This window comes from Ursus americanus, chromosome 4 (assembly GCF_024610735.1).
Source record: "Ursus americanus isolate L20-20 chromosome 4, mUrsAme1.1.p, whole genome shotgun sequence".
NCBI lineage: Eukaryota > Metazoa > Chordata > Mammalia > Carnivora > Ursidae > Ursus > Ursus americanus.
Window position 1 is genome coordinate 42,556,109 of NC_142130.1, and position 26,612 is coordinate 42,582,720.

Sequence of the window (26,612 nt, forward strand, 5' to 3'; positions counted from 1 at the left end):
CAGAATTTGGGCTATTATTTATATCAAGCCGGTAGAGTACCGAACAGGTATATGATTTGAAGTAAGAAAGCCTTGGTTGTACCACCCTCTGAGTGACCTTATACCAGCTCTGCAGTCAATCTGAGCCTTAATGTTTTTGCCACAAAATATGTAGATCTTCATAATACTTTATGTGGTTGCTCTAAGAATCAGATAACATTATTTCTGTGAAAGCACTTACCCATAAATACTGTAAAATTATCAAAGCCATTTAAGAACATACATGTTATAGTAACATCGTACATCTTGCAGCATAATCGAAAGAGCAGGAAATCGCTAACGGGAGGAGGAGGTGATAATCCGGCTAGGCTGGTATCATCCTCTCATCTGTTACTGACTCGTCGGATGACCTCTCTAATGGAGATACCATCTTCTGGGGACATTAATGGCTACCCCACTCATAAAGTTGTGAGAAAAATTAACATAGATGAAGTTCCCTGAGATCTTCAAAATTCTGCCTCACACCAAAATATGTTAGTTGTCCCTGAAGCCACAGATGTTTTGTGAATGCAGCATGTCCCCCAGTAGGCAGTCCCTTCCCCCAGTCAGCCTCACAGTCCAAGCTGGCCCCAGGATCGCACCCTCAAAACTGGAGAAAGGCTGGCAGACAGTCACACCAGCTGTATCGCAGGGGTGTAGGCCTCCCTTCAACTAGACCTCTCCGGTGGAGAGCAGACTCTTCAGCCAGTGAAAGCTGCGTGTGACCCTGTCTGACCACCCTTCCATTCTTGCCACTGAAACTTTCCCATTTTCTGTTCCAACCTTGATGTTCTTCATTCAGGGACTCCTGCTTTCCTCGCCGGTGACCACCTTCCCCTACCCATACTCTCCTCTTCCTTCCCTGCCACCTGCCCTCCCCGCAAGCTCCCAGTCTTAGTCTTCTGGCCCCACACCAGACTCCCCTGAACAGGAGGGTGTTGTGCTAGAGCAGATGGTGCAGAGGCCAAGAGAGTGGGAGAGACAGGTGGGAACAGGGCTTCTGAAAAGCATCCCGGTAACAGCATTCACTGTACTTTCTGCAAGCTAGGAGGAGCCTGGTTAGAAGGAGAAAGAATCAGCAGAATAATGGGTTCCTGCTGAGCCCCCACTACAGAAGTCACTATTCAGAATTGGGGTGTCTCAGCCCAGTCAGATATCTTTTACTTGAACTTTGGGCAGACCCTCTGTATCTACGAACCGAACAGGCTGTCTCTTCCTTTTTTTCTTCCTCACTTGTCAGTGTTGGTAGAGTGTCAGTGCTGGTCCACAAGAAGAAGTTTAATAAAAGAGGCTCTTTAGAGAACAGGCATCAAAAACTGGAGAAAAGTATATGCGTGGGCCACCCCCACACACCGTTGGCATTGGAAAGGACACTGCCACCCCTTCGGTTCTTCCCCTTGCTGTGCGGTTTCTTAGGCTCCAGAGCTCAGTTGCCCTCTGCTCAGGACCTCTGTGTCATTTTATTCACGGTACCACTGCTTTGATTAGCATGTGTAACTGAGAGCAGACTATACCCTTAACGCTGAATCACGCAGCTGCAATATAATCGCTTGCTTTGTGATTATTGATTATCTGAAAGGTTTGTTGTTTTTTTTTTAAATCCTGAGTTGGCTTCCCCATGTCATGCAATTGGTTTTCTCAATTGGTTTCATTTATCATCAGTTCCTTTCTACTGAAAAGAACGGTTGATTTTTTTTTTCCTTCAAATGATCACGTACTCTGTGCTAAGTGCTTTATCTTTTTAATTTTCAAAATACCTTCACAAGACAGGTACTTATTGTATTATTCTTGAGTTACAGATAAGGAAACTGAGGCTTATAGAGGTTAAGTAACATACCCAAGTCACTCAGCCAAGGAAATGGAATTCATATCTGACTCCCACATCTGTATAGCCCAAAATGGAGCAGTTTAAAGTGAAGGGGCTTATATGAGCTTCTCCCTAATGTTATAATTCTAGTGTCTGCTTTGGACTTTGTGTCTCTTCCTAATGCAACGATGGACTTGCCATTCCTGGCTGTAGGCTCAGACCTGAAAAGCCATCCCCTTTCACTCATCTTAACTCTTCATTTCTCCACATTGGAAGCAACAATTAGCAGACCTCATCTGTTTCATGTATAATGTTGAAAGCCCTTTTGGGGTCCCTATTAGCAATATGGAGGAAAATAACAAGAAAGAAAAATGTTAACATTTCTACAGAGTGATATTGTTTCAAATCCACACATATATAAATAAGTGAACATTGTGGCTGCCTGATTCATCAGTTGTTGGAATACCTATGCTCTACCAACACAGCACCTTAATAATTATAGAGAGCGTTTTCCTTTAAGGAGCTCCCAAGTGCTTTGCAAACCTTTTTCCTCATTAACTATCATACCATATTCTGTGGCACGGAAGGCAACAGGGTACTTTGTCCTATTTAAAATGTGGGACTGCTAATGCGGTGAGTGATTGAAGCAGGTTGCCCTCAGGTCATGTGCTGACAAGGCCTAGACTAGAGTGCTCAGGGGTTTGGGGTCAGGATGGGCAGAAGGCCACTAAATCTGCAAAGGGCCGTGGCAAGTGCTTGGTTCAGCTCCTCACTTGGAGAAGGGGAAACGAACCCAGGGAGACTTAGAAAGCCCAGGGTCACACAGATAATTAACAGCTGAACCAATACGACATACATGCAAACAACATACAGATGTATGCTATGAAGGGAAAGATAACAGCTGTGAAGAATCAATTTCTAGTCAGATTAGAAGGTTGTGAAAGCGAAAAGCCTTCAGAATGACCTTGCCTAGAGGAAAAACACACTGCAAGAAGGTGAAAGTTTCAAACAGCAAGAACATTTTAACATAAAGTTTCAACTTCCTAGCAGCCAAAATACCATCTGGAACTTAAGAAAGCAAGCTGCCCATTAAAGGTGACAGGCGGATACATTTTAAAAGCTAGTTGACCGGCCTGTCATAGCCTCTCCAAAGTGTATTCAAAGCGCATGGATGGCAAAGACCAGCCTGAGGCCAAGCCTGTTCACAGCTGACAGAAACGTTCCAGCTACAAATACCACGTATGACTATCTCTCTTAGGGAATCTCTCATTTCCAAAGAATGTACCTACATAAACACCATGCTTGGCCTAAATGCATCATTTGGGAATGAGGCTGCCCTAAATTCACCCATTTGTCCAGAAGTGAACTCCTTCTCTTCTAACCCTGTGATCCTACCGACCATACTGTCCTGTCCGTGAGAATGAAGGGAAAGAAATCAGAGAAGAGCTGAGAAGAGAGGGAGCTAGGCCAAAACGTTTGTGAATAACTAAGGGAAAAAGAGTTCAAAGACCAATGACATTGGTTAAGGAATTTGTGGAGGGATTCCTGAACAAAACAGCCATTTCTTAACCATCATGTGCTTCAAAACATGTCCTTTTATGTTTACAAACACAATGAAAAAAGGTTTCTGGTGAGGTAAAGGTTCATAAAACGGTCATGAACGTGAAGCACTGAGCCTGACACATACTCAGCACCGAATACGCACCAATTGTTTTCATTGCCATTATTACCATGACACCTCGGACCTCTTCTGCTTCATTATGGGAAAAAGGGAAACGGTCAAGGCCCATATTTTAATTGGAAGTTAACTCAATTTTAAGAAATAGATTTCCTACCCCGAGACATAGTCCAGATGTTGAACAATGACCCTAGAGAGTTTCAAAGGCTTGGGGCTTTACGCTGGGTTATGGAAGAGTACAGAGAAGGACTTTCTTCTCCAAGGTGGGTGCCTCCACTAGGCAATCAGTAATGAGGTGGGACAGATGGAAGCACCCTAATACATCTCATCTCACCTGTCAAGAGCAGAGTTGAGAACTAACAACACCAACCAAAACAAGGCTCTGTTTACCCAAAGAGATGTCACAGGCCCATGGACATTACTTACAGAGGAATACTTCATATGGTCAGTTAGTAAAAATATTTTTATTTGCCTTACTCTTCTTCACAAACTTGAACGTTTGGTTTCTAAGCCAACAGCAAACCAAAGCAGTAAATTGAGGAGAAAGAGGGTTTCAGCCAACAGACTGAGAACAAAGAAAGAGAAAACTATTTTTTAAATTGACCCAAGAGTTCAAAAATGCGTATGGAACCATTTAATTGGGGCGGGGGGAGAGGATAGTTTTATACTAAGAATACTATGTAAGTATTCCCACACCACCCTTGGTGGTCTGCAAAGTGATTTCACATGTATTTATGTCAACACCAGCACACTGAGGTAAGTAGGACTATATACCTCAGAGGCATTTGGAGATTTGTCAGAGTGCCATGCCGAGGGTTGGCGCCCGGATTTGAACAGGACCATTTGACTCTGAGATCATTGTGTTGTCCACCAGCTACTCAGCCTCCACACCAGACAAGGCCAGTCCGCAGCTCAGGGCAGTCAGGACGGAATAGCCAATCAACTCTAAGGTTACATTTCAGGAGGATTTCTGTCTAAAATAAATAAAATTGAAAGTGTAGCTCTTCAGAACGACTTGCTCCTGTGTTGGCCAATATCCTCCAGACCGATCAGGGCAAATTGCATTTACTAGACAGAATACTGGAAATGGAAACTATCCCCAAAGAGCCAAGCTATGTAACCACTGACCTTAGTTTCTAAAGATTCTCAAGAGCCTGAATGCTTCGGAGATCTTTCCTGTCTCTTATTTCTTACATGTGTTTGATAAAATCAGTGGGAAACACACAGTTAAATCCACACATTAATGATGATGACGAAAATGACCCCCTAAACGTAGCCCTTCCTTTTTGTCCACAGAATGACCTTTGCAAACCTGTGGTGGGGAGTCTCTTGTAGCTTTCCAAGAGAGCCATTTTCTGGCATGGGGAGGTGGAAGACGAGCCCGTCCTGGCATCACCCGAAAGCGAGGTTTCTCAGGACATGAGAGGCCAGGAAGGACTGGATCTTTCCGATCAAGGGTGAACCAACCGGGTTTTTTTTTAATGTTTTTGTTTTTGTTTTTTGTCGTCTTGTTTCTCTGTCTCTCATTGTCCCTCCCTTGCTGTGTCTCGCTCTGTTCCGCTTGCTGTCTCTTCCCCTCTCGACAGGTGAGAAGCCCCACCAATGCAGCATCTGTTGGCGCTCCTTCTCCTTGAAAGATTACCTTATCAAGCACATGGTGACGCACACGGGAGTGAGGGCGTACCAGTGCAGCATCTGCAACAAGCGCTTCACCCAGAAGAGCTCGCTCAACGTGCACATGCGCCTCCACCGCGGGGAGAAGTCCTACGAGTGCTACATCTGCAAAAAGAAGTTCTCCCACAAGACCCTCCTGGAGCGGCACGTGGCCCTGCACAGTGCCAGCAACGGGACCCCTCCCGCGGGTACACCCCCAGGTGCCCGCGCTGGCCCCCCAGGGGTGGTGGCCTGCACGGAGGGGACCACTTACGTCTGCTCCGTCTGTCCAGCAAAGTTTGACCAAATCGAGCAGTTCAACGACCACATGAGGATGCATGTGTCTGACGGATAAGTAGTACCTTTCTCTCTTTCTTATGAACAAAAACGACAGAAAAGAAACAAACAAACAAAAGCTATGGCACTAGAATTTAAGAAATGTTTTGGTTTCGTTTTTACTTTGTTTTTGTTTTTGTTTCGTTTCATTTTGTACTACATGAAGAACTGTTTTTGCCTGCTGGTACATTACATTTCCGGAGGCTCGGGTGAATGATAGTTTTCCCAGCCTCCCTCGGATGGTGGCCTTAAGGCCTGGTAGTGCTTCAAGAGGTCCACTGGTTGGATCTCTAGCTACTGGCCTCTAAATACAACCCTTCTTTACAAAAAACAAAAAACAAAAAAAAAAAAACAAAAAAAAATCTTAAAAAAAAGTAAAAAAAAAAAAATTTTTTTTCACTTGTGAAGAGCACTACAAAAATATATAACAAAATCTAAAAGGCCTACTGTCTTTAAGTACACCGCTTGCAGTGTTTCAGTGGACATTTTCACAATTCTGGCCGCTTGGACTTCACAGTAACCAGTTAAAACTGTGGAATATCACTTCTGGTTGAAAACCCAGAGGAAAGGCCCTGCTGTTTTCCACCTACCACATTTTCTGATTTCATAAAAGGGCTGGGGGGGTTGGGAAGGGGCAGTGGGTCCGGTGGTGTGGGGAAGGCGAATGGCAGGCTTCTCCCCCAGATTTCTGCTCGCGTCCACACACCCTGGCCCACCTCCTCCGTGTCTCCCCCTTTCAGCAGAAGCCAGGAAGACTTGGACAAGCATCAAGCAACAGTGGCTATCGTATTTATTCAGTGTCTTCGCTGAGCCACAGCCTCAGCACAATCAAGAGGGACTTTCATGAAGGGCAGGAATGCAGATAAAACAAAGATATCAGAGGTTTGCACCTACGTTTCTAGGTACAAGAGAAGGATTATTTCCCACAATCTTTGCAAAAAACAAAAACAAAAAAAAAGTGTCAGGATATATTCTTGTGGAAGAGAAAAAGAAAGAGAAATGGAGGGTGGGGGGTATAATAAAAAGTTCTTGAGGCTTTTTTAATTCAAAATTTTATAGAGGGGCAAAAGTGACGTTTACCAGATAGAATGCTGATTTTTTTAATATATTTACAACAGTATTTGTGTAAAAAAAAAACAAAAAAAAGTGAGATTGTTAAAAGTAATTTTCTTTCGTTTTGATTTTGCATACACTGCCACCAATCCCTTCTCTTATTTTATTTCACACACATATATATATTTTTTTGGTAAGTCAAGACTGTTAAGGTTAGCGATACTGCTTCCAGATAGAAAGAATAAAAGGCAATTAAAGTTATATTTGAAAGAGAGGAAGGATATTTTCTTCATATTTTTTTTATTTTTTCTTAATTTTTATTATTTTAAGTATTGCCTGGGTTGATGAGGGCCTCTGTGGCCAGCCCATCCCTGCTGTAATTTGAACTGCTGCTTTGTATTTTGATATGTAGTTCTTTGACTTTTAGCAAGCTTAAGTTGCTCCACTGACTTTTTTTTTTCTTCCAACTGATCCATCTAGAATTCTGTTCTTTTTCATGGGAGGACTTTATCTTTCAGAAACAGATTTCCTGCTTCTCTAAAAGTTCATTGAGGTCTTATGATTCTAGAATGTCTCTTGACTTGACTTCTTTTCTTGAATGAAACACTAGTAGTCTAGAGGTCGTGACAAATGGGTTTTCCTTCTGTGGTCAGCCAGGAGGAGGAGTTCATGCCTCCTCACCCTTCACAGCTGCAGAGAGCAGAAGCCTGGTACAGATCAGGATGCTTGATGCCAAAATTACTCTCCTCCTTTCAGATATCACCTTCTGACTATTTCCACCGTGGTTGAGAGGGCTAATGAGATGATCCTCCTTCAGAGGATGTAGTAACCCTTGCTTTTTGGAAAGATTTTAAGGAAATTAACAAAAATTTCTCAGATACCAACATCCATCATTCAAAAGGCCACCAGTTCATTGCATCATCCTGGATGCCACTCTCTCTTCCTAGTTGGGATTTCTCTCCTCGGTCCTGATCAAAGTATTGTAATAGGGATTTTTCCATTATAGACAGTGTCCTGAAGGGATTCCGACTCAATTATGAGAATTCTTACACTTAACAAAAACTCCAAAGGTGATTTTATTGCTGGGCATATTTTAACACTCTTAAAGGGGAAGAGTAAATCTTTAAACAAAGCAGAAACACCAAACTGTAATTTTAAAAAAGAAGCAAAGACAGAATTTTAGTTTCAAAATTACTTTGCATTTTAATTTTCCTGTCAGCAACTTATTTGCAAAAACTGTGCATCAAATGAGGAGACATCTTCCAAGGGAAGAAACTCTATAATGACTAAATTGGTTTTACTCATATATTTTAGATATTGGTTAACTTGGATCTTTTCCATACGTTCTTGGTGATGTTTAGTAGGGTTAGTGCAACTGGAGTACATGTGGGTTTTATTTGGTCCTCCGGTCCTCAATTCGGTAAATATTTTACTAGAAGTTTAATGTAGACTTGGATGGTTAACTGATTATTGGGTGTCACTCATCGTGATTTCTAAAAGGAGTCATATCAAGAACGGTGTGTCCAAAATTGACCTGTTTTAGAAGTTAGTGGGAAACAGCTTCAAAACTAAGAAAAAGTCCATTTTTCTCTTGCTAATTTTGCTTTTTAAAATAGCAGTGTGGAAGACTTTAATATTTCCACTTACTACCAACAGAGGGGGCGTTACGTAATTAACCACGTCCTGGGATTGTTTTGATATCTTGAAAAACAAGTCATTCAACCCAATATATAAAAAAGAAAAAATTAACATTAAGGAAAAAAGTTGTTCAATCTAGAGGGATAAATGGCATAAACTCTCTCAGCATACTATACAAATGAGCTAAAAGACACTTAAAAATATTTTCAATTATTTGACAGTAGCTGATTTAAGATAGTGTCCTTATTCCAACCTTCGCAAAGTAAGCAGAATTTATAGTACCTCTAAAAAAATTGATCTTGGGTGCCATTTTGGGCCCCATTTAGCTATCTGCTTCTCAAATCAGAGGGAAACCCCTTTGCCTTAATGTTGATTTGCCATATGAAAAGTGAAGCAGTTGGGTTAAAACGAAATCCATATTTTGTTATAGAACATACAGAGGGAAAAAATTCCAGTTGGGTTTGAAGCACTAATATTCATCCTTTCCCTTCAAATGAAGTATCTCTTTTTAAAAAATGTTGGAGAACTCCCAGAGAATTCGTGGTGAGGTGATGCAGTCATTATAACCACATGGACTCTCCAGGTTTGCATAGCAGTAGACTTTTTCCTACCGTATGTCTATTCCTCTCAAACACTCATAGTCTAAAATAGTTGACAGACTTGTACTCTGGAGAGAGGGAGAAGCTAGACTGCAGTGGAAGGTCTAATCTGGGGAGCAGTGAACTTGCTGTGGGGTTATTACAATATGTTCTGACCTCCTTAAAGGGCAACTTTCCCCACGGATCTAAACCAGACTGGACCGATTTCTAAAGGATAGAGATGCTTTTAGATTGCCAATCCTTACTTTTAAATTAAATAATTACCAACATCTTAGGAAATGGGGAAACATATTTTGCTTCAGGAATAGAGGATGAACATGAATCCTTTTATTTTTTAGTTTCAAATCCAACAATCTTCTTACATTTAGAACTTCATGCTAGGATGCTATGAGTGCTAAAAAAAATTTTTTTTTCAGTAGTCAGAGGAAAAAATAGATAAAATGGAAGCAAATGTTCCAGATTTAAGACCTCTTAGGATGAATACAGGGAACAAGAACTAGTTTGGAAAAGAACTTTTTTTTAGTAATTTATGATTTAAAAGTGGATTAGCTGAACAAGGGAAAGGAAAAAAGTCAAAGGGGAATATTTATGTCCAGACATTTAGATACAGTGTAAGAAAAATGAAATTTCCCAGCTCTGAAAACATTGGTAGCATCTCAGCATGGAAGGTAACTTTCCCCCCTATTACTATAATAAATGCAAATATTTATACTAAAAAAACAAAAAAACAAAACCCAAGTGGTAAAATATGGCCCTCAAAAAGAAAGGAATTGGAACAGATGGATCTGATACAAATCTACACATGGGAAAAGATTAAGAAACAAGCCAGGCAAAGATAATTTGAAATGAAAGTCTTGATAGCAAAACGGTTTTTACTATATATTTTAATTGAGTTGTAAACTTCAGCTCCTGACAATAGTTTATAGACTTTTTCCTGCCCAAACTCCTAACTCTCTGAAACTGTTTGTGCCATGAGTAAGTGTGGTGGATAACTTCCTTCTCGTGTTCCAGCTTTAGTCCGTTCCTTCTTCATAGGCATTTTGGAGGTCACGGTAGCTCCCAGCCTTAGAAGAAAAGACTTGGATTTGCTTTGTTGAAAAGTCATGGGTTTTATTTTGTATCATCCCAATATTCTTTAAGGACCAAGAAAACCCTTTAACCCATGAATAGTTAGAATTTGTGCATTCTGATAGGAGAAGAACAAGATTTCCTCTGGGCGTGTGTGTTGCAAGTAAGTCCTAATGCCTTGACCTACGTGTACCTCCATCATATAAGCACGCCAACAGTGTGTGGCCAGCCCATACGTACCCCAAATCTGTTTTCCCTCAGCAGTTCCATCAAATGAATCGTGCCCCTTATAAAATCCCTCAGGTCCCTGACAGAACATAATAAAGGTTCATGTCGCTTCCTCCATGTGCTTCCTCCATAATGCTCCCAACACCTGTTGCCCCTAGGAAAGGGGGCAGTGAGCTAGATCTGGCTGGGATTCACACCCAACATGCCCATTCAGGAGCCCTCCTCTGCTGTTATGGAAGATGTTATTTAATTAGCTGAGGCTGGGAGCAGAGGGTACGTGATTCTGCAGCAAAGTTATCAGATAACCAAATCAGATCTGCCTCTGCTATGCAGAAAGAAACAAAATGAAGGTACAATGTAAGAGCAGACACAACCTGAGATGCCCTTGGGATTTGGGAGAAGGGAGGGTGCCCTTTCTGTTGTGACCTGACTCTTAAAAGAAATCTCCTGAAAGAATTCTTTAATTTAGTAATGAGTTGAAGTCCAGGGTAATGGAAGCCCTGGGGAAGAGAACAAAAGGACTGCAAAGTGTATTCAGCACCCAATAATGCGAAACCAAAAAACATCCAATCACAACACTAGGAAGTTTGGCAAGAAGTATTTAGAGAAATCTCTGGGCTTTCCATGGGTAGTAGGGTCGACAGACTTTCTTTTGAGTGATTTCTGGCTCTGAGAAACCTCTTTACTCACTAGAAAAGAACTTTCTTTAAATGGCCAATTTTATCCCCCAGAAAAAGAAATTTAAAAAAAATAAAATAAAAATAGGACACTAAAGACAGAACCATGTGACCCGGTAACAAACAAAAGGAAGGGTGCACTAGAATTTCAATAGAGTCCCTAATTCCATAGAAAAAGCAAGGCAACCCAACGCCTCTCCATCTGCAGTGAAGAGAGTGCTTGCGCTGACCCCGCCACCCGGGGCTTTCTGGGGCTCCACATAACTTCCCCATTGGGTTGGCGGCAGCCCCTTTCTCTTCTTGTTGACATGAAGAAAAGGACTGTTCTCTTAGGTGCCCAGGAAATAGATTGCATGGGGCAAACTTTCAAAAGCTATCTCTACCCTGGTGCTCCGGCAGCATATGGTGAGAAGAAAAGGGACACAGAAGAGCCCTTGCTCTCGAGTGAGAATATTCTCGTATCCCCAAGGGCTCTCCGTGTGGAGTTGCCATTTCTAAGACCGTTTAAACCTCCACAAGAGGAAAAGTTGTGGTGACTCAGTGTTCATATAAACACAAAACGTGGAAATTGCTAACCCAAAGCATCGTTTCTAGCGCTAGGGATTAAGCTGATTAACCTAACCAAAATTCCCCAAAGATTTGTCTAAGTCTCCGAATACATTTTTTCCCCTTGAACCCCGAATCCACAGTGGTCAGCGGTGTACATTGACAGATCCCAGACAATGGTTTGGAACACCAGGGTTTATTTCCGGTTCTTTTCAGGATGAAGACGTAGAGGATGAGGGTTGCACCACACGGGTTCTTTTTCAGAACTGTGTATTTCACTGAAAAAGCGGTACAAATGCCCCGGGTTGAAGCAAGTGACTGCAACCCCTGGATTCTGGTGGTTCCTCAGGCCCAGCCTAGTGCTCCATAAACTGAAACCCTTCGGACTAAAATCTGATCTGAAGTGACCTCAGTTGAGGGATTTTCACCAGACACCACTTACAGTGTAGAATTATTCCCTTAAATCAGAAAGCCCAGGGAAGAGAACAGAGGACAGAGGGGTCAGAAGGGTGTGAAGACATAGACATTTCTTGTTTTTAATGGTTGCATCGTCATCAGAATGAGCGCTCTTCATGATTGAAGATGATGGAAACAGTGGCTTTGCAGGGACGCATCACACTTGTCCGGAACTGATGGTTCTTGGGAAGTGGTTGCTCTTTTTTCATATCCTATTTCAGTGACAGAGGTCTGGGCTGGGTGTAAAATAGGCATCATCTTAGTCAAAGAGCAAATCCCATAAGACATGGTCACAGGTGCCTGGGATGTCAGTTTTCTTCATTTCCTTCATAGGGAGAACAGTCTCTACAAAAGCTTTCTTTCCCTGTACGGTATATATTTCTAAACTCGGTTTTCCTCACTTTTCATAAGCATCTGCTTTATCTGGTGGTTCTTTGTTTAAGTGCAAACTCACGACTTTCAAATCTTCAAGGAAGGAGCATAATCTGCAGATCATAGAGGAAATCTAGCCACGTTTGCAGGAGTCCTGGCTTTTGAGATACTTAATTAGGGTAGAAAAAGTTGCTACTAGCCCTCTTTCAAATTCAGGGCTTTCCTTGGTTCAGATGCCTCCATGAGATTCTGATACACCTAGAATAGAAAAAAAAAAAAATTAACCCCATCAGAGACATCTGTTTCTACTCCTGTTACAACAGAAGTTTGTTATTGCCCAGCAAAATCATTGTAATTTATATGTAGATTCCAGCAATGAAAAGGTCCTAACCCAGCTACTATGTCACAGCTGCTGTGCAGAATGTCCGTAAATGAGCACACGTTCTGCACGTACACATGCAGGGTGAGGTGCTCTCAGTACAGAGCTGTTCCACGCTCGTATTGCCCAGGGACAAGATAGATTCTGGAACTTGGAGCTAGTCCGGGCTCTCACAGATCTCCTCTCTGCTTCTGCTCTGCCTTCTTTGGGTGCACCGGTGCCGTCCGTTCTCTGTGATGAGGTTCTGGGGCATTCTGAAGGAGCTCAACCAGCAGTAATTTCTATGTACCTGTTTCATGAGAAACTTGACTATGCCATGTGGAGGAGGGCGCTCTTAATGAACTCCGCACTTGCACTGGATTGACTGGCGTGCGTGGACGTGTGGTTTGCGTGTGTACGTGTAGTCTGGGAGTGTCTGTGCCTATCAGAGGACGCACACACAGGCCCAGGTCCTGGTGCGTAGATGCAGTTGCCTCTGCCTACCGTTGTGCTCCAGACTTGTGGCTCCCTTCCCGGGAAGCAGTCACCTGCCCACTCTGTTGCTTTTCAGAGTGTTTCAGAGTTGGGAGAAACAAAGGCAGCTTGTTGGATCCACAGCAATCCTACGGTGACAGGCTGTTTTCCTCCAGAAGAAGGTAGAACAGAAGTACTCAAGTGGCGAGCAGACACAGAGAGCAGCAGTCTGGGGCACCTCTCCGGGTCTTCTGGGAGGGAGGAACACCGAGGCCAGGGAGGCAAGACCCGCACAAACTGTGATCTGAGCCGTCCATGGCTGAAAGGCCTCCATTGCTCTCCTCTGTGCAGCCCAGCGTGTGCCCACAAACACTGCTCGGCTGTTAAGTCTCACTCCCAAACGGAAGCTTCCTGACCCTGCCTGTATCTGCAGGACGTCATCCTAATTCCAAACTGTGTCTCCGGAAACCAACGTGGCCTTTGCCCAAGTCTTTCCAGGAGTGGGTTGTTTACCATGTCTAGCAAACCAATAGACTCTCGGGGGAATCATTTTTGGTAATCTCTAAGAGTTGATGGCTCTGGCCCATCTCACACATTAAAGTAGAACGCCATTCTTGCACACTATTCTGAACAAATGGACCTGGCTCTCGTAGCTGACCTTAGAGAACGGCCTGGAAACAGTCGGATTCAGTTTGCTCCCTCCCATGCCCTTCTTTTAGTAGGTGGCTTATTATTTTTTTTGTGACATGTAGATGATTTCTGCTAATTTACAGAATTCAGAGGACGTTTTCTTTCCTCTTCTACTTTGGTGACTTTTCCCCTACCCCATTAAGTAAGGCTACTTACAGTTAGAATCTTTTCATTGTTATTATTTTTTAAAATGTATATTGTCTTTCTATATCCAAAAGAAGTCTGTGACTGTAACCATAGGTATTTCTTTTTACTGGAAAAAAAAATGAGGTTTTTTTTGTTGTTTTTAATTCACAGTACTAGTGACTCTGTGAAAGAACGTGAGTTACATTTAGGTATGCTTACTTAAGTACAGTACACTACGTTGCAGTATTTCTGAAAGCTAGAACATACACATTATATATAACAACTCTATATTGAAATATATATTACATTATATTCATTTTAACTTTTGAATCCGCCTATGATCATGAGTTGATTGACATATTATTTCTTCGCATTTATCACCCATCACCAACCTGCTGCAGTTAATCTGGTGCATTTAATAATAATCACGACTGCTCTAGTTTGCTTTTTATATTATCAGCTTCAGTATTGTCTTTACAGGATTTTAGAATTTTTTTAAGCTCAGACTTAGCAAATGTAGGAAAGTGAAAACATTTTTTTAAGAAAACTTTGTTTTTTTCAGTGTGGCCGATACAAAGAGGTTCATATTCGAAGTGGTCTTGTTTAGCTGACCCTCTCAATATCTGAAGAACAAAAGAAGTGCATATGAATGTATCTGTGATTTTCCCTTTGAGGACTGTCACTGTCTATATTTGCTTTAGAAAATATGACCAAGGGGCTGCTTAACCTCCGTATGATCTGACCAACAGTTACAGGCTGCCGTTCAAAGGGCTGCTCATAAGGGAATGAAATGCCTAGCGTCCCAACTGGATTTCCAAACCTTGATTTCCATACTGCTTCTTTACGGACTACTGTTTGTTTTCAGTGTGCTTTACGATTATTTTACCTAGTCTTCAATGCTCCCCTGGAGGCAGCTTGACAATATAACATTCATTTTCCTAGGAGATTTTCTTTCTTAAATAAAACCAGAATTTGAGGAACGTTTTCATGACAGAGGCCGATAGAAATAGAACCGAGAAATAGCTCATTTTTTAGCCCACAGAATCCATAAAATGGTGGCTCTTGGGTGTCTGGCCCTCCGTATCGCCATTCGTCTGTGAAAGTGGGGATTTGGTGCCTTTCTTCTCCAGCCAGGTCATCATGGAAACTTCAGGAATGAGGCATCCTGTCTTCCTAGCAAGAAATATTTTCTAAGTAGTATTTTCAGATAAAGAGCTTCTTCGGCTTCTCTTAGCTACTCAACCCAGTGCCTGGAAAACTCCACTGTTGGGTAAACTTTACATCCATCCTGGAGACCTAGAGCCGGATTCATTCTCTCAGTTCTCCATTCAGGACAAAATGACAGCAGTTTTTGATACTCTGTATGAAAGCCCTTCCCATACTGGACCAATAGTAAAGCCTCTCAGTATGACTATAACACCAATTCCTTCCTTTCGTCTCTCCTAATAGATTTTTATTTCCAAATCCCATCCCATTCTGCTGTGCTCCCCCAACCGCAGCCCTGAAACAAGTCTTTCCCAACCTCCCCTTATTCAAGCTCCCAGCAGTGCCCCCCACTTGTGAAGCCTGGCAGACCTACTTCAGCCTACTTCAAAAGGGCAACATTGAGTCTAGTAGCAAAATTATGAATCTGTTTCTCCATGGTTTTCAACTAAATATATTTCTACAGGACGGACATAATTGTGATTTGGGAGTCAGTGAGGCTGCTCCTTTTCCGGTGATCACATAATACCCAAACTGTATCAGTTTCATTATTTTCCTCTTTCCTTTTCCTAACCACGTTCTTTTATTTCTTGTTTCTCTTTAGGACTACTTTAAATTACCTTTTCTTCTCCTCATCACCTGAGGAACTCGAGTAATTATGACCCCTGAGTGCTCATTTCCCTCCTTTCCCCCCACCCCCTTCCCGAATGTCCTTCTCTAAGTTTTATGCAGTTAAAGAGCATTGACAGGAGTCAGCTCATCAACTTGAGACTCGTAGGCAGAGTGAAGAAGAAGAATGTCTTCACTGTACCTTCAAATTTTAAAAGTTATCAATATTCTTTTGAGAGTGGGAGGACCTGAGTCACAGTTTTAAATGTCAGCTGTACTAGTGAGGTCATTAATTCCTTTCACCTTCACATTTGGCCAAAGGTAAAGAAAAAAAATATACTTTCTGGGTTTTTTTTCTTTAAATATCACAGCGTTCAAATTTCTGATATGAGTAGACCATTTCTGAGAGGAAAAAAAAATCATCAATGTTGGCTGTTTCAAGTCCTGCTAATATTTATCCAGATGACATATTTACCCCATACTAGATTTACAGAAATCTGAAGAAAGAGGTAACATTGTAAGATAATTTTGATAACTGCTCAAGCCTTAGTAAACTCTTTCAAAACAAGTAAAGCCACTTCCACTGAAGTAGGAGGAAACAATTAGGAAGAATTTTTTCATTTGTTATCTTTTTGAAAAACAAATAATTGTTGATTGATTTGGAACTTCAAGCAGTAATTTACTGAGGGATGAAAAGATCCGTAAAGTGTCTAAAGTGTCTATTTTACAAACAGTTTTTTTTAGATATATATATATACATATATGTATATATATATGTATATATATATATCTGACTGGATACTTGAAGGGCCATGTAATGTACTCCCCAGTACCTAAACACTCAGCATATAATTTAGTCATCATGCTAGATCTCCTTTCAGTGAGTCATAATTGTCTGGTTGGCAAAATGTTGCCCAAAAGACTGATACTGTTCTGGATCTGTCCGTTACAGAATGTTCATAATGTAATACCCGCTTTCCTCACTTCCAGTCCGTGACTCTTGCCATGCTCCTACAGTGCCTCTTGGCTCTCAGGAAGACAAATTCTGCGGCATTTAGAGTACTACCTGGTTCTGAGTGCACAGACGTGCGCTGTTTTATTTCTTGCTTTACCCACTGACAAACAGAATCAACATGTAGTATCAGAAATGTATTCCTAACGTGACGAGAGGCTTGACCCATCTCTCCTGCCTTAATTAAACCAATTTATAACATCAACTCACACCACAGAAAGCAATGAAATAAAGAGAGAGTTCAGAACCTTCCTGAGTTACACATCTAGTAGGACCCCAGCGTTTCTTCAAGCCAGTATTTATGTTGCCTACGGTGGCGATCTTCACTTGGCACGTTTTCCCCGTCAATCCCATCTTCCTCTCCTCCTTTGTCCGTTCTCCCTCTATCTCTTCTGTAGAAGGACTCTTCATCTAAAGTACTCTTCTCCCCAGGCTTTGGCTTCTGAAACAGTAGAAGACTCTCTTTTAAATCCTAATGACTAATGTTTAAGGTGTAATGTGGCGTAGGAGAGGATTCAGTTCTGCCACGTCCCGTTTGGTCCAGTTAATCGCAAGGATTTCTCCAGGATGCGTCTTTGACATTGTTCCTTCTGGTTCCCCGAGAAGAGCTCTAACCCTGAGACCAGGATTTCTCCCCACAACCTCTGCATTAGTCTAGGTTAATGTGCAAATCCTGCTAGCATTCTAGAGACTCCAGGATGTGACTCTCTTATTGCTTAGGAGCCCCCTGCTTTTCGAAACTGACATCTGTCAGGAGCAGCAAGAGCCCTACCAGTCACTAATGCAGCAACACGATGGTCAGAAACATTATAGTACATAATAGGGAGGATAGGAAGAGATTTCATTCTTCTTTTCCCCCATAAAAAGCTTGCTTCCCCGCCCCACCACCACCATGCATTTCAGAAAGCCTGCATCTCATTTTACAGATATGTAGTTTTAGGATTCGCAAATATAGCTTAGGAAATGTTCTGAGATTGAAGCTGGTAGCAAACCAGTTTATTTTCTGCACTGGACTTTAGGACAAGTGTGCACAGATACAATTCCTTCAAAGAAAGTGAAACTGATATAGTAAAGCAAAGGGATAATACTTTGACACATTAAAACAGTTGTTTGCTCTCTGTAAACCTTGACTTAGGCATAATTATTATTTTTAGAAACCTGAAACTGGAGGAATGTGTATTTTAGTAAAGTTTGTTGTCAGTTTATTTGTTTCCCTTTATCTCTTTCTTCTCGAGATAGTGAAAGATTTTGATTCTTTAATTTGATACTGTCCCTGGCCATAGGTATCAGTCAAATAATGCCCACCCTTACCATACGCTTTTCCTTTTAGAATGAGAGCCTTCCTTCCTGCCATTAAAGAGTCTTTTCTCCTTGAAAACCTTATCTTCCTTTACAGTTAGCATGAGAGAGCTTTGAGGAGAGGGATTCTCTCTGCACTTTGAGGGTAGAATCGTTAAAATAAAAACTATTTCTTGAGATAAACCCCATTTACCCAAACTAACAGGTCTGAGGCCAAAGAATGGGAATTGATTGCAGATGAAGGTCTTGTATTTTACACTACAAATCTTTATTGCCTCCTCCAATTTTTGGAATAAGGCTGGGAATAACTGAATGAAAATCTGCTTTGGATGTTTCTTACTAATATCTAATGCAGAATACCCAGAAAAGACAAAGAAAGGGTGCTGCTTAAATGCACAATCAGTCCATAGATTTCTATAATTATTCAGATTTCTCTTCTACTCATTTCAAAAATATGTGTCCATGAGGTCTTCACTAGAGAAACATCCGCTTCTCCATTGTTCCTCATCTCCCCCACCTGGCACTGGAGGGGAGAGTCACAGAGGGAGACCGGTGCCGCATCGCCAGCCCTCCACCCATCTGTACCCCACCACCACCACAAGATAAGGAAAAACCAAATTAGAAACTTTTTTTGAAAAAAAAAAAAAGGGAAATTGTAGTGCTTCATTTGAAAGAATACTGTTTTTAACTCAATTTACAGATAGCCTGACAACCTTTTTATAACCTGTCTTTTGTGCTATAATTTGCATTTTTAGCTCAATCTTTAAAATAATTGCAATTTCAATTAAGTGAACAGAGGAAAAGCAAAGAGGGGAGACAGGGCAATGTGATGGGGCTAAATCCGATACAGTTCTGGATTCATAAGGCCAGTTCTCAGGGTTACCAGGGAAAGCTAACACCACTCACCCTTACCATTCTTGCCCATCCTTACTATTAGAGTCTTAAAAGTTGGTCAGAAAACCTCACTTCCTTATGATTGAAGACTTTTCTTATTACTGTCAAACCCACATTGAGAGAAATGGTACAAACCCCTGACGGCACCTCTGCCTGAGCTTCCTCCAGGGCGCGTGCGGAGAGATGCCGGGAACCGAAGTGTGGGCTCGAATTTGATACAAGACTCAGACATAGTCTCAAGTGCTTTGTGTATGTTCACTGCCAAGGGGTTCGTTGAAGAATAAGGCCAGTTTCTCTGCTCCTGCTGTCCTTGGGACAAACTTTGACTTGGAACCCTCTCTACAATAGATTCGTAGGAGAAAATTCTCAAAAGCATCGTCAGCAGTTCAGCTCCTTCCTTAGTCCCATTGAGTTGAACCTCAGTTTTCCTGAGGAGCCCTACTGAGGTAGAAATCAAAGGTAACTTCCGTATATTGAATGAAAATTGGCTTTTTGCCCTACTTGTTGAAAGGATTGTGGTTTTCAGGAAAAATGAAAGCAGAATTTCTTAGTAATCCTCATCATGGCACACAAAGGCAAGAAGCTGATAGGCTAGAGAAAAACCTATGATGAACTTTTATGTTTTTAAGCAATCTGACTGTGCTGACCCCACTATGCCAAACGCCTTTGTTTCTACAATCTGTTCTCAATTATGGATTGATTCTCCTGAGACTTCCAGCACGCGTGTGTCGTTTGAGCAGACACACAGGTTTCCATTTGGAGAATGGAGACCCAGACAAGCCAAAAGCATCAACTCTCACGAGTATCAAATACAAATCATTTCTCCAGAATCACCCAGTTCTGCCGTATCCCAAACCAATTCCAGACTAATCTTAAGTGAGAAGTAAGCTCCATAAGATATCCTACTATGAATGTTTTTTCTTACAGAATAATACAAGAAGAGGTACAAAGCAGATTCTTAATTTGGGTGTAATTATAATTCACTTTTATATTTAATAGTTGTACTGTTTGTGTGAGTGTGTCATTGAGCTATTAGTACCAATTTTCAATCTGTCATCCTGAGAGGGGCCTTGAGAATTTCTGCAATTTCTGCATATGTGTGTGTAGATCTGTATTTATGTGTTGTCAGAAAAACAAAATGAACGGGGGAAGAACGAGGGGAGGGAGAAGGTGGTCAATGTGAAGAAGGGACTGCTCCTAGTGTCCCTATTTCTGTTAGGTCAGGTGGCTGCTGCCAGAAGCCCTCCAGGAAGAGTTGATTGCACTATTCTAAAATAAGAGCCCAGCACTGTTAAATTTAGAACCATGTTTTGGGAAACAGGAAAGTTTTATCTTTTTCTGTACCCATTCTCTTTAGCATCAGAGCCGTTTGACATGATGAAAACCATTCAGTAAAAACCACTACTGACCTTTGCATTAAATAGCTGTTTTCCTCTTCTAAATACTAGCCCTGGTTTCAACTCATCTACTTCCCTTTATTTTCTGCCTATTGATTTTAACATTTTACAGAAGAATACAGAGGCGCATGCTAGTTGTTCCTCTCCTTTGAGCTGAAACAAACAGGGGCAACAAGAAATGACTCACTGAAGAGTGAGGTCAAGACTGAATTTCCCACTTGTGTGGCACTGGTAACCTTTAGCAAGAACTGTTTAGGGTTGACCTTGGGTCTATATTAGGGCTTTTTTTTGGGGGGGGTTGTTTTGTTTTTTTGTTTTGGGTTTTGTTTTGGTTTTTTTTTTGCACTAAATATGACTGCACTGCATTGCACTACTGAAATGTATTTACTTGTGCTGGGAGAGAGTGTGTGAGGTATGGGGGAGAAAGAGGCAGTTATGAAACAGGAAGCATCACAAAAACGGAGAATTCTTTCCGCCGTGCTTGGTCTTAGCAGGGTTGGTGAGAATCTGTGGAATCTGCTAACTCTTGATCAGGCCCAGAAACTGCCATGCTGATAGGATCTGTTGTCTTATGGTCAAAAAGCTGGGCTGGTACAGTAAATTGGAGATGTTTAAGGAAAAGTTTGCCCAGTGTTGTCTCCAACTATGCTTCTGGTAAGAGTTGCAATGGGTGAGGGAGCCAGCCGAGGTGAGGTTGAAGCCTTCACCTTGGCCTCCACCACAAAACCCCTTGCTGACCCACATTCCAGTGTGGCAGAGGGCGGTGGCGTGTCCTGCTTTCAAAACAAAACAAAACAAAAAACAAAAAGACAGCCTTGTCTGTATTGGAGACATCCTTTCAGCCTGCGCATGCTTTTCCATCCCTGGGTGAGACCTAGATGAGCCTAACCAAAGAGGAAGGCCGTGCACGGGGTTAAATCCTTTAAGATGGCAGTAAGGGAACAGTGCAATAAACACTGAAAACCAGTGAGGTGAAGGGTTTATTTTGAAACAAGGTAGGCCAACTTTGAAACTGAAGGAAGGGTTGGAGAATTGATCAGAACCTACTTACTAGCTGCTCCATCGTAGACTATCCTTTATTAAGCAGAAGACCTTAACAGTGCCTAAAAGTTTAGTTTGGAAGTTGCTGAACTTTTTCAATTTTTTATTGGATTTCTTTTTATTGCCTTTTCAAACCTGAGAAGTAATTAGCGTGTGACAGCTCTTCAGTGACTATTAATAAAAGAATCTTGCACCACAGGAAAAACAATCAATTGTGTAGGGCACAATAACACCAGCGTGGAGATGCTGAAGAGCTCTCCCAGAATCCAAGGCGACAGCTTGGAAGATTCTGGTTCTGTGAGAAAGGGTCACAACACATATACATGGGTAATGTTGAATTTCTCTGAACACTATCACATGTGGGGACATCAATTTGGAAAACTGTCAGTTGAGGTCTCTTTCCTAAGATTACAATATTGATACTTCTCTCTCTCTCCTTCTCTCTCTCTCTCCTCCTTAGCATCCATCCAAGTCTACTATTACAAGGTAAAAAATTTGTAAGGGAACTGTCAGCCTTGTGAGTCAGAAAAAAACACCACTTAGGGCTTTCAGAACTAACGTAAGCAATCCCTTAAGCACTCAAAGCATTATCTCAGTTTTAAATAGGAAACTCTAAATTCAGAGCTATTAACAGGTACTTAGAGATGTGTATTGCGTAAGCACTAAGACGGTATTGACTGCACCAAACCAAAGGTATAGAAAGAAATAATTCACATTTTAAGATACATTCACATTAACTGTCCTAGGATACTTCTCTTGAGGCTTTGGGGAAACAACTTCTTTTGTGAAACTTGCATACCCATTCCAGTTTTGTCACCAAAGATTTTAATCACCGGAGCCTAATCTCCTCTCTCCCAGATAAAAATAATATGACAGGCTCAAGGGGTATGCTTTGGTGGTCAAGGGATGACACTTTGGTTTTCACTGTATTCACGGTGATATTTACAGGACACTCGTTATTAGAGGAGCTACCGAACTGTCTTCATGACTTAGGGTTTGGCCAGAGGTTTAAAGAGATAGGTGAAAAATAAACAATAGTACCTTGACACTGTAAACTAGTCTTTAATAGAGTCATGACCTGAAGACTGATGGAGAGAAAGAAACTTCCAGGGAAGAGAGTGAGCTAAATCACATAGAACTAAACAAGGATCGTTGGTGAAATGTGGGGCAGTGTAAACAACAGAGCGGATCGCTGCTCTTCGTGGCCAGACCCACAGCAACGGCCGGGGGCGAGTCAGACAACTGGCAAGTGAATTCAAGTATTGAAACAGCCGCGCTCTGGGTTTCGCTGTGGTTGGCGGAGCCCATGGCAAGGACAGTGCTGAGGCTGCCCTGTTGTGATAGTGCCTTTCTTGTAGCAAGTACTCGGTGAATAATTTGTTCAGTTAGGCTTTTCTGGACCGTTACCCCCAGTCTTCTGAGGAGGTCTGAAGGGATAGTGTTCACTTAGGATGAAGGGACAGGATATTGCTCCTGGGATGATGTGATTTGATGATATTTGCACTAGATTCTAAACTCTACTTTAAACTGGAGCAACTGAATAGAGAAAAACCAAGGATGGTTCAATGTTAAAAGAAACCAAAAGCAGTATTTTCTAACTGATGCCTCTTCTTTTTCTTCTCCTTACTCTTGTTCTTCTCCTTCTTCTTCTTTTCCCTGGAAGGGAACTTCATACCTGCTGATTACCAAGCTCAACTCGAACCAATTCTTTTCCTTCATATTTTTTCCCCACACTGAACCTTCAGTGTGAATTAACCATCAGGTAGGAATGGTTAATGTAAAGGGCGTCTGTCATTACAACTTTGCACCCCTCCTCTGCGTCATCAAGGGCATGAGGCAGTGGGGTGGGGGGGGGGACGGCGAGGCTCCTCCAGAGCCACCAGCCCTTAGGACGGGTGAAAAGCAGAGATTTCCTATGGAGAGCTGAGCTGACACATATTTGTCCAGAGGACATTGGAGCCTGTAATTAATCCCAACGAATGCTTAGAAAGAGAAGGAAACCCACGTGTTGAAGAAAAACAAGGAAGGTGATGCCCACAGTTTGCCTGTTTCCCCTCTCTCTCCTCTTTCCCACCTCACCCCCCTGTCCTCTATCAGAATTGTATTTCATCTTTGTATTTATGTTACCAGAAGAATTATTTGGTTCCTTGGTTTTTCTCTTTATCAGTGGTCTGGGAACTCTTCCAAAATCAGAAACAGGTACCATCAGTGGCTCCCCTGTAGCTTACCAGTTTCTCAAATGCTGTCCACCTGGTCTTGACCCAGTCAACTAAGATAACTCGGAAGCTTTGGCTGGCTCAACCACCTGTCACTTTATTTTCATTTTGTTTTCATTTCCATTTGAATTCTGAGTGATCTTATGGGAAGGTGGAAATCACAGAAAAGGTTTAGAGGCTGCAATTCTAGGGCATAGCTTGTCAAGAGTTTGTATTATCCAAAATATAGCTTTCTACGCCTGTTTTTCTGTTGAATCTGTTGCCCTGATTATAATTTCTATTATATTTGCGGTTATTTTTATAAGAATAGAGTCCATTTGCTATGTCTATTTGAGTACTTTTTTTCTATTTTCCCCACATGGATGCAGTACCAACCTGTTAATGAAATATCTTTTTATTATATTATTAATATGTAATTCTACTGTAGACCAAAAATATAAAAACAAATTTGCTCATTTTAAAGATATAAAGAACTAGTGAGTTAAAGATTAAGAGTTGAAGGAAAGACAGAAGAGCAGTGGTTAACTATGTTGAGTTAGAAATCTAAGAGTAGCCTTACCTATTTTTTAACCAGTGCTTGCCAGTCATACCATAGTTGGGATTATATAGTCTTGGCTCCTTCATGCTTATGTTCTATAATTTTTGTTTGTCTGTTTTTCTTTGATGTAATTGAGGTTGCACATCATGCTATTTTTGGCGATGCCTGATTTTATTATATTGTACTTTTATCAGTCATTTCCTTTAGAAGGATGGGGGGAAAAGTTTTATTTCTTTTTTTTAATTTAAAATTTGTTTAATGCACTGGAAATAAAATTGGACACATTTCACTGTTCAAAAATTCAAAACCAAAACAGAACAAAAACCACAAAGAAAAAACCAGCAACCAAATAAGCAACAGAAAAAAAAAAAAAGCTATGAAAAAACCACCTATTCCTACCGAATACACATATAAAATCTATCTCACACAAAAGAGAAATATCATCAAACAAGAAATATAAGTCCTAGAAGTTACAGTGCTGGAAAGAAGACAGCTGGGCTCAGTGGGGATGGGAGACATGGGGCATTCCTTTGAGATCTGAGATCTCGCCCTGGTTCCAGTGACTGCCAAAGGGGTTAAATGTGGGAGAGGCAACTATGGAGGAAATAAACCCAGCATTTCTGGAACTATCACCGTTTTATCCTATGCTTGGGCTCCATTGGGGGTGCGGGGGGAAGATGTGCTATGGTTGAGAAGGTGGCTTGTATGGAGGTATGGGTACAGTCCACAGCCCCACGCAGTTCAGGTCTCTGTCCACCAACTACCTCACGTGTTTCTTTTCTCCGTGAGGATTTCAACGGACGGGCCCGAAACATGGGCGAGACCGTTCATGACTCGTTAGAACATCAGCCAATGCTAAAGAACCTCTTGACTGCAAGCCCACCCCCTTCTTCAGCATTCCCGGTACCAGCAGAGCCAGTCAACCCGTACAAACGCACAGTGAGAGGGAGACAGAATTTGCGTAGCGGAGCGGCTGTATCATTTGTTTAACGTTTGCTGGGTTTTTCTGGTTTGGTTTTGTTTTGGAGTCGGGGTGGGAGTGGATGTAAGTACACAATCCTAATACAGTAATTGTTTTGCATCTTCCATGTTTTATGCAAAAACAGACATTTAAATCAATAACTAATTGTGCCCTAGACTGAAAGTTAATGTTTAGGAGAGGAAAAAAATTGTTGGAATTTTTTCTACATTTTTTTGTGAAGAATCTTTTTTGGAAAGGAAGGATACATATTTTTGTTGTGTAATATTTTCTATTTTTGAATGCATTTTATTGGTACAAGACTGTTTTTTTGGTGAAGACATTATTTAAAAAAAAAAAGAAAAAAACTAATCGAAAAGTTTGCCCTTAAGGATATGCTGCAGTTTTGAGGTTAAAAAAAAAAAAAAATAACTGATTCAAGATGCGTGTTAAAAGTTGGGATTATATTGTTGTTTTTTGTAATTGTTACAAGAAGAAGTTTGTACCCACTGCTGTTTATTTTGTTTCAGATGAGTAAGTAAAGGGATTGTTCTTGTTTTATTCTTTTTTTAGAGAAAAAAAGCTATTTATGAAATGTCAAAAACACTGGACTGTGAGTTTAAGTGTGGAAGCATTTTACCACCCTGTGTCTTCGACCAATTATGGGAAACCCCTTTTCTCTTCCCCCCCGCCTTAGCCTTGCCAAATGAGAAAAAAATAGAACAGCTCTCAGATGATGCACACCACTGAAGCCCTGCTTTAATTTTTACGGTTCAAAAAGTCAGAAAACCAAAGTTCAATTTGTTTCTGAAACCCCACTGTCCGTGGCCCTTTTTTGTAGGACACAGCCAGTCGGCTCTGCCTCTCCGTCTTGGATCATTGCCTTCTTCAGGACAGGGGGCCAGCTGTGACACAAAGAGAAGCAGAAAGGTGGTGAGCCTGAGGGTTGAGGTCTCCTGGAGCAGATGTGAGTGGGACTTCAGCCTCTCAGCGGGCAACCAGGCTTCCCCGGCCTGTGGCCAGGCTGCCCCACTGCCGGAGGAGGAGAGAGGCTGCCCACGCCTCCACCCTCCGCTTCTAAGGCCCTTCTGTTACCGTCGCTCTCCAGAATGGCTTTGCCTTTCTCAGCAGCCCGCATTCCACGGACGGGCTGGGGGGAGGAAGGATCCAGTTGAAAGAAATGGGGAAGGTAGGACAAGGGACCCTCTAGCACGAGGGATCTTGTCCGCCTCAGCTTTGATTCTGTGGATCGTCCACCCGTCTGCTCACTGTGAAGACGGAGAGGCAGAGTGCCCTACGGCTGTTCAATAGCTTTCTGTATTTTTTCAACATTGAAAAAATAATTTTTAAAAACTGTGATTTTTTTTTTAAATCATTTGGCTGGAGGGAAGGGAAAAGGGAAACACCAAAAGCTGTAACATGATTAACTGGAGATATTTAACTGGGGGCACTTTCTAGACCAAGACAAACGAATTCCGTTCTGGACCCTAAAGCAGCCAAATCTTGAGACTGTCAATGACAGAAAGCTGAAGAGAGGCCTCCATTTCCTCCTTTCTCCTTTCTTCTCTCTGTCTCAAAATTCTCTCTCATTCTCCTTTTCCAACTTCCCTTGGACTACTGCCCCAATGGCCCTTGGACTCCCATTTCATGCGTGTGTGCACACGTGCG

General features: G+C 41.7%; 1 protein-coding gene across 40 annotated transcripts in view; it reads left to right on the forward strand.

Annotated features, from left to right (window-relative positions):
* The window catches only part of ZBTB20 (zinc finger and BTB domain containing 20), a 771,855-nt gene extending 746,479 nt beyond the window's left edge, over positions 1-25,376 (forward strand). For all 40 annotated transcript variants that reach the window (XM_087861260.1, XM_087861259.1, XM_087861245.1 and 37 more), the window contains one exon: positions 5,090-25,376. In XM_087861260.1, coding sequence (XP_087717386.1) covers positions 5,090-5,511 — 422 coding nt within the window. In that variant the 3' untranslated portion in view covers positions 5,512-25,376. The remainder of the gene's footprint in view (positions 1-5,089) is intronic.
* The last annotated feature ends 1,236 nt before the right edge of the window (positions 25,377-26,612 follow it).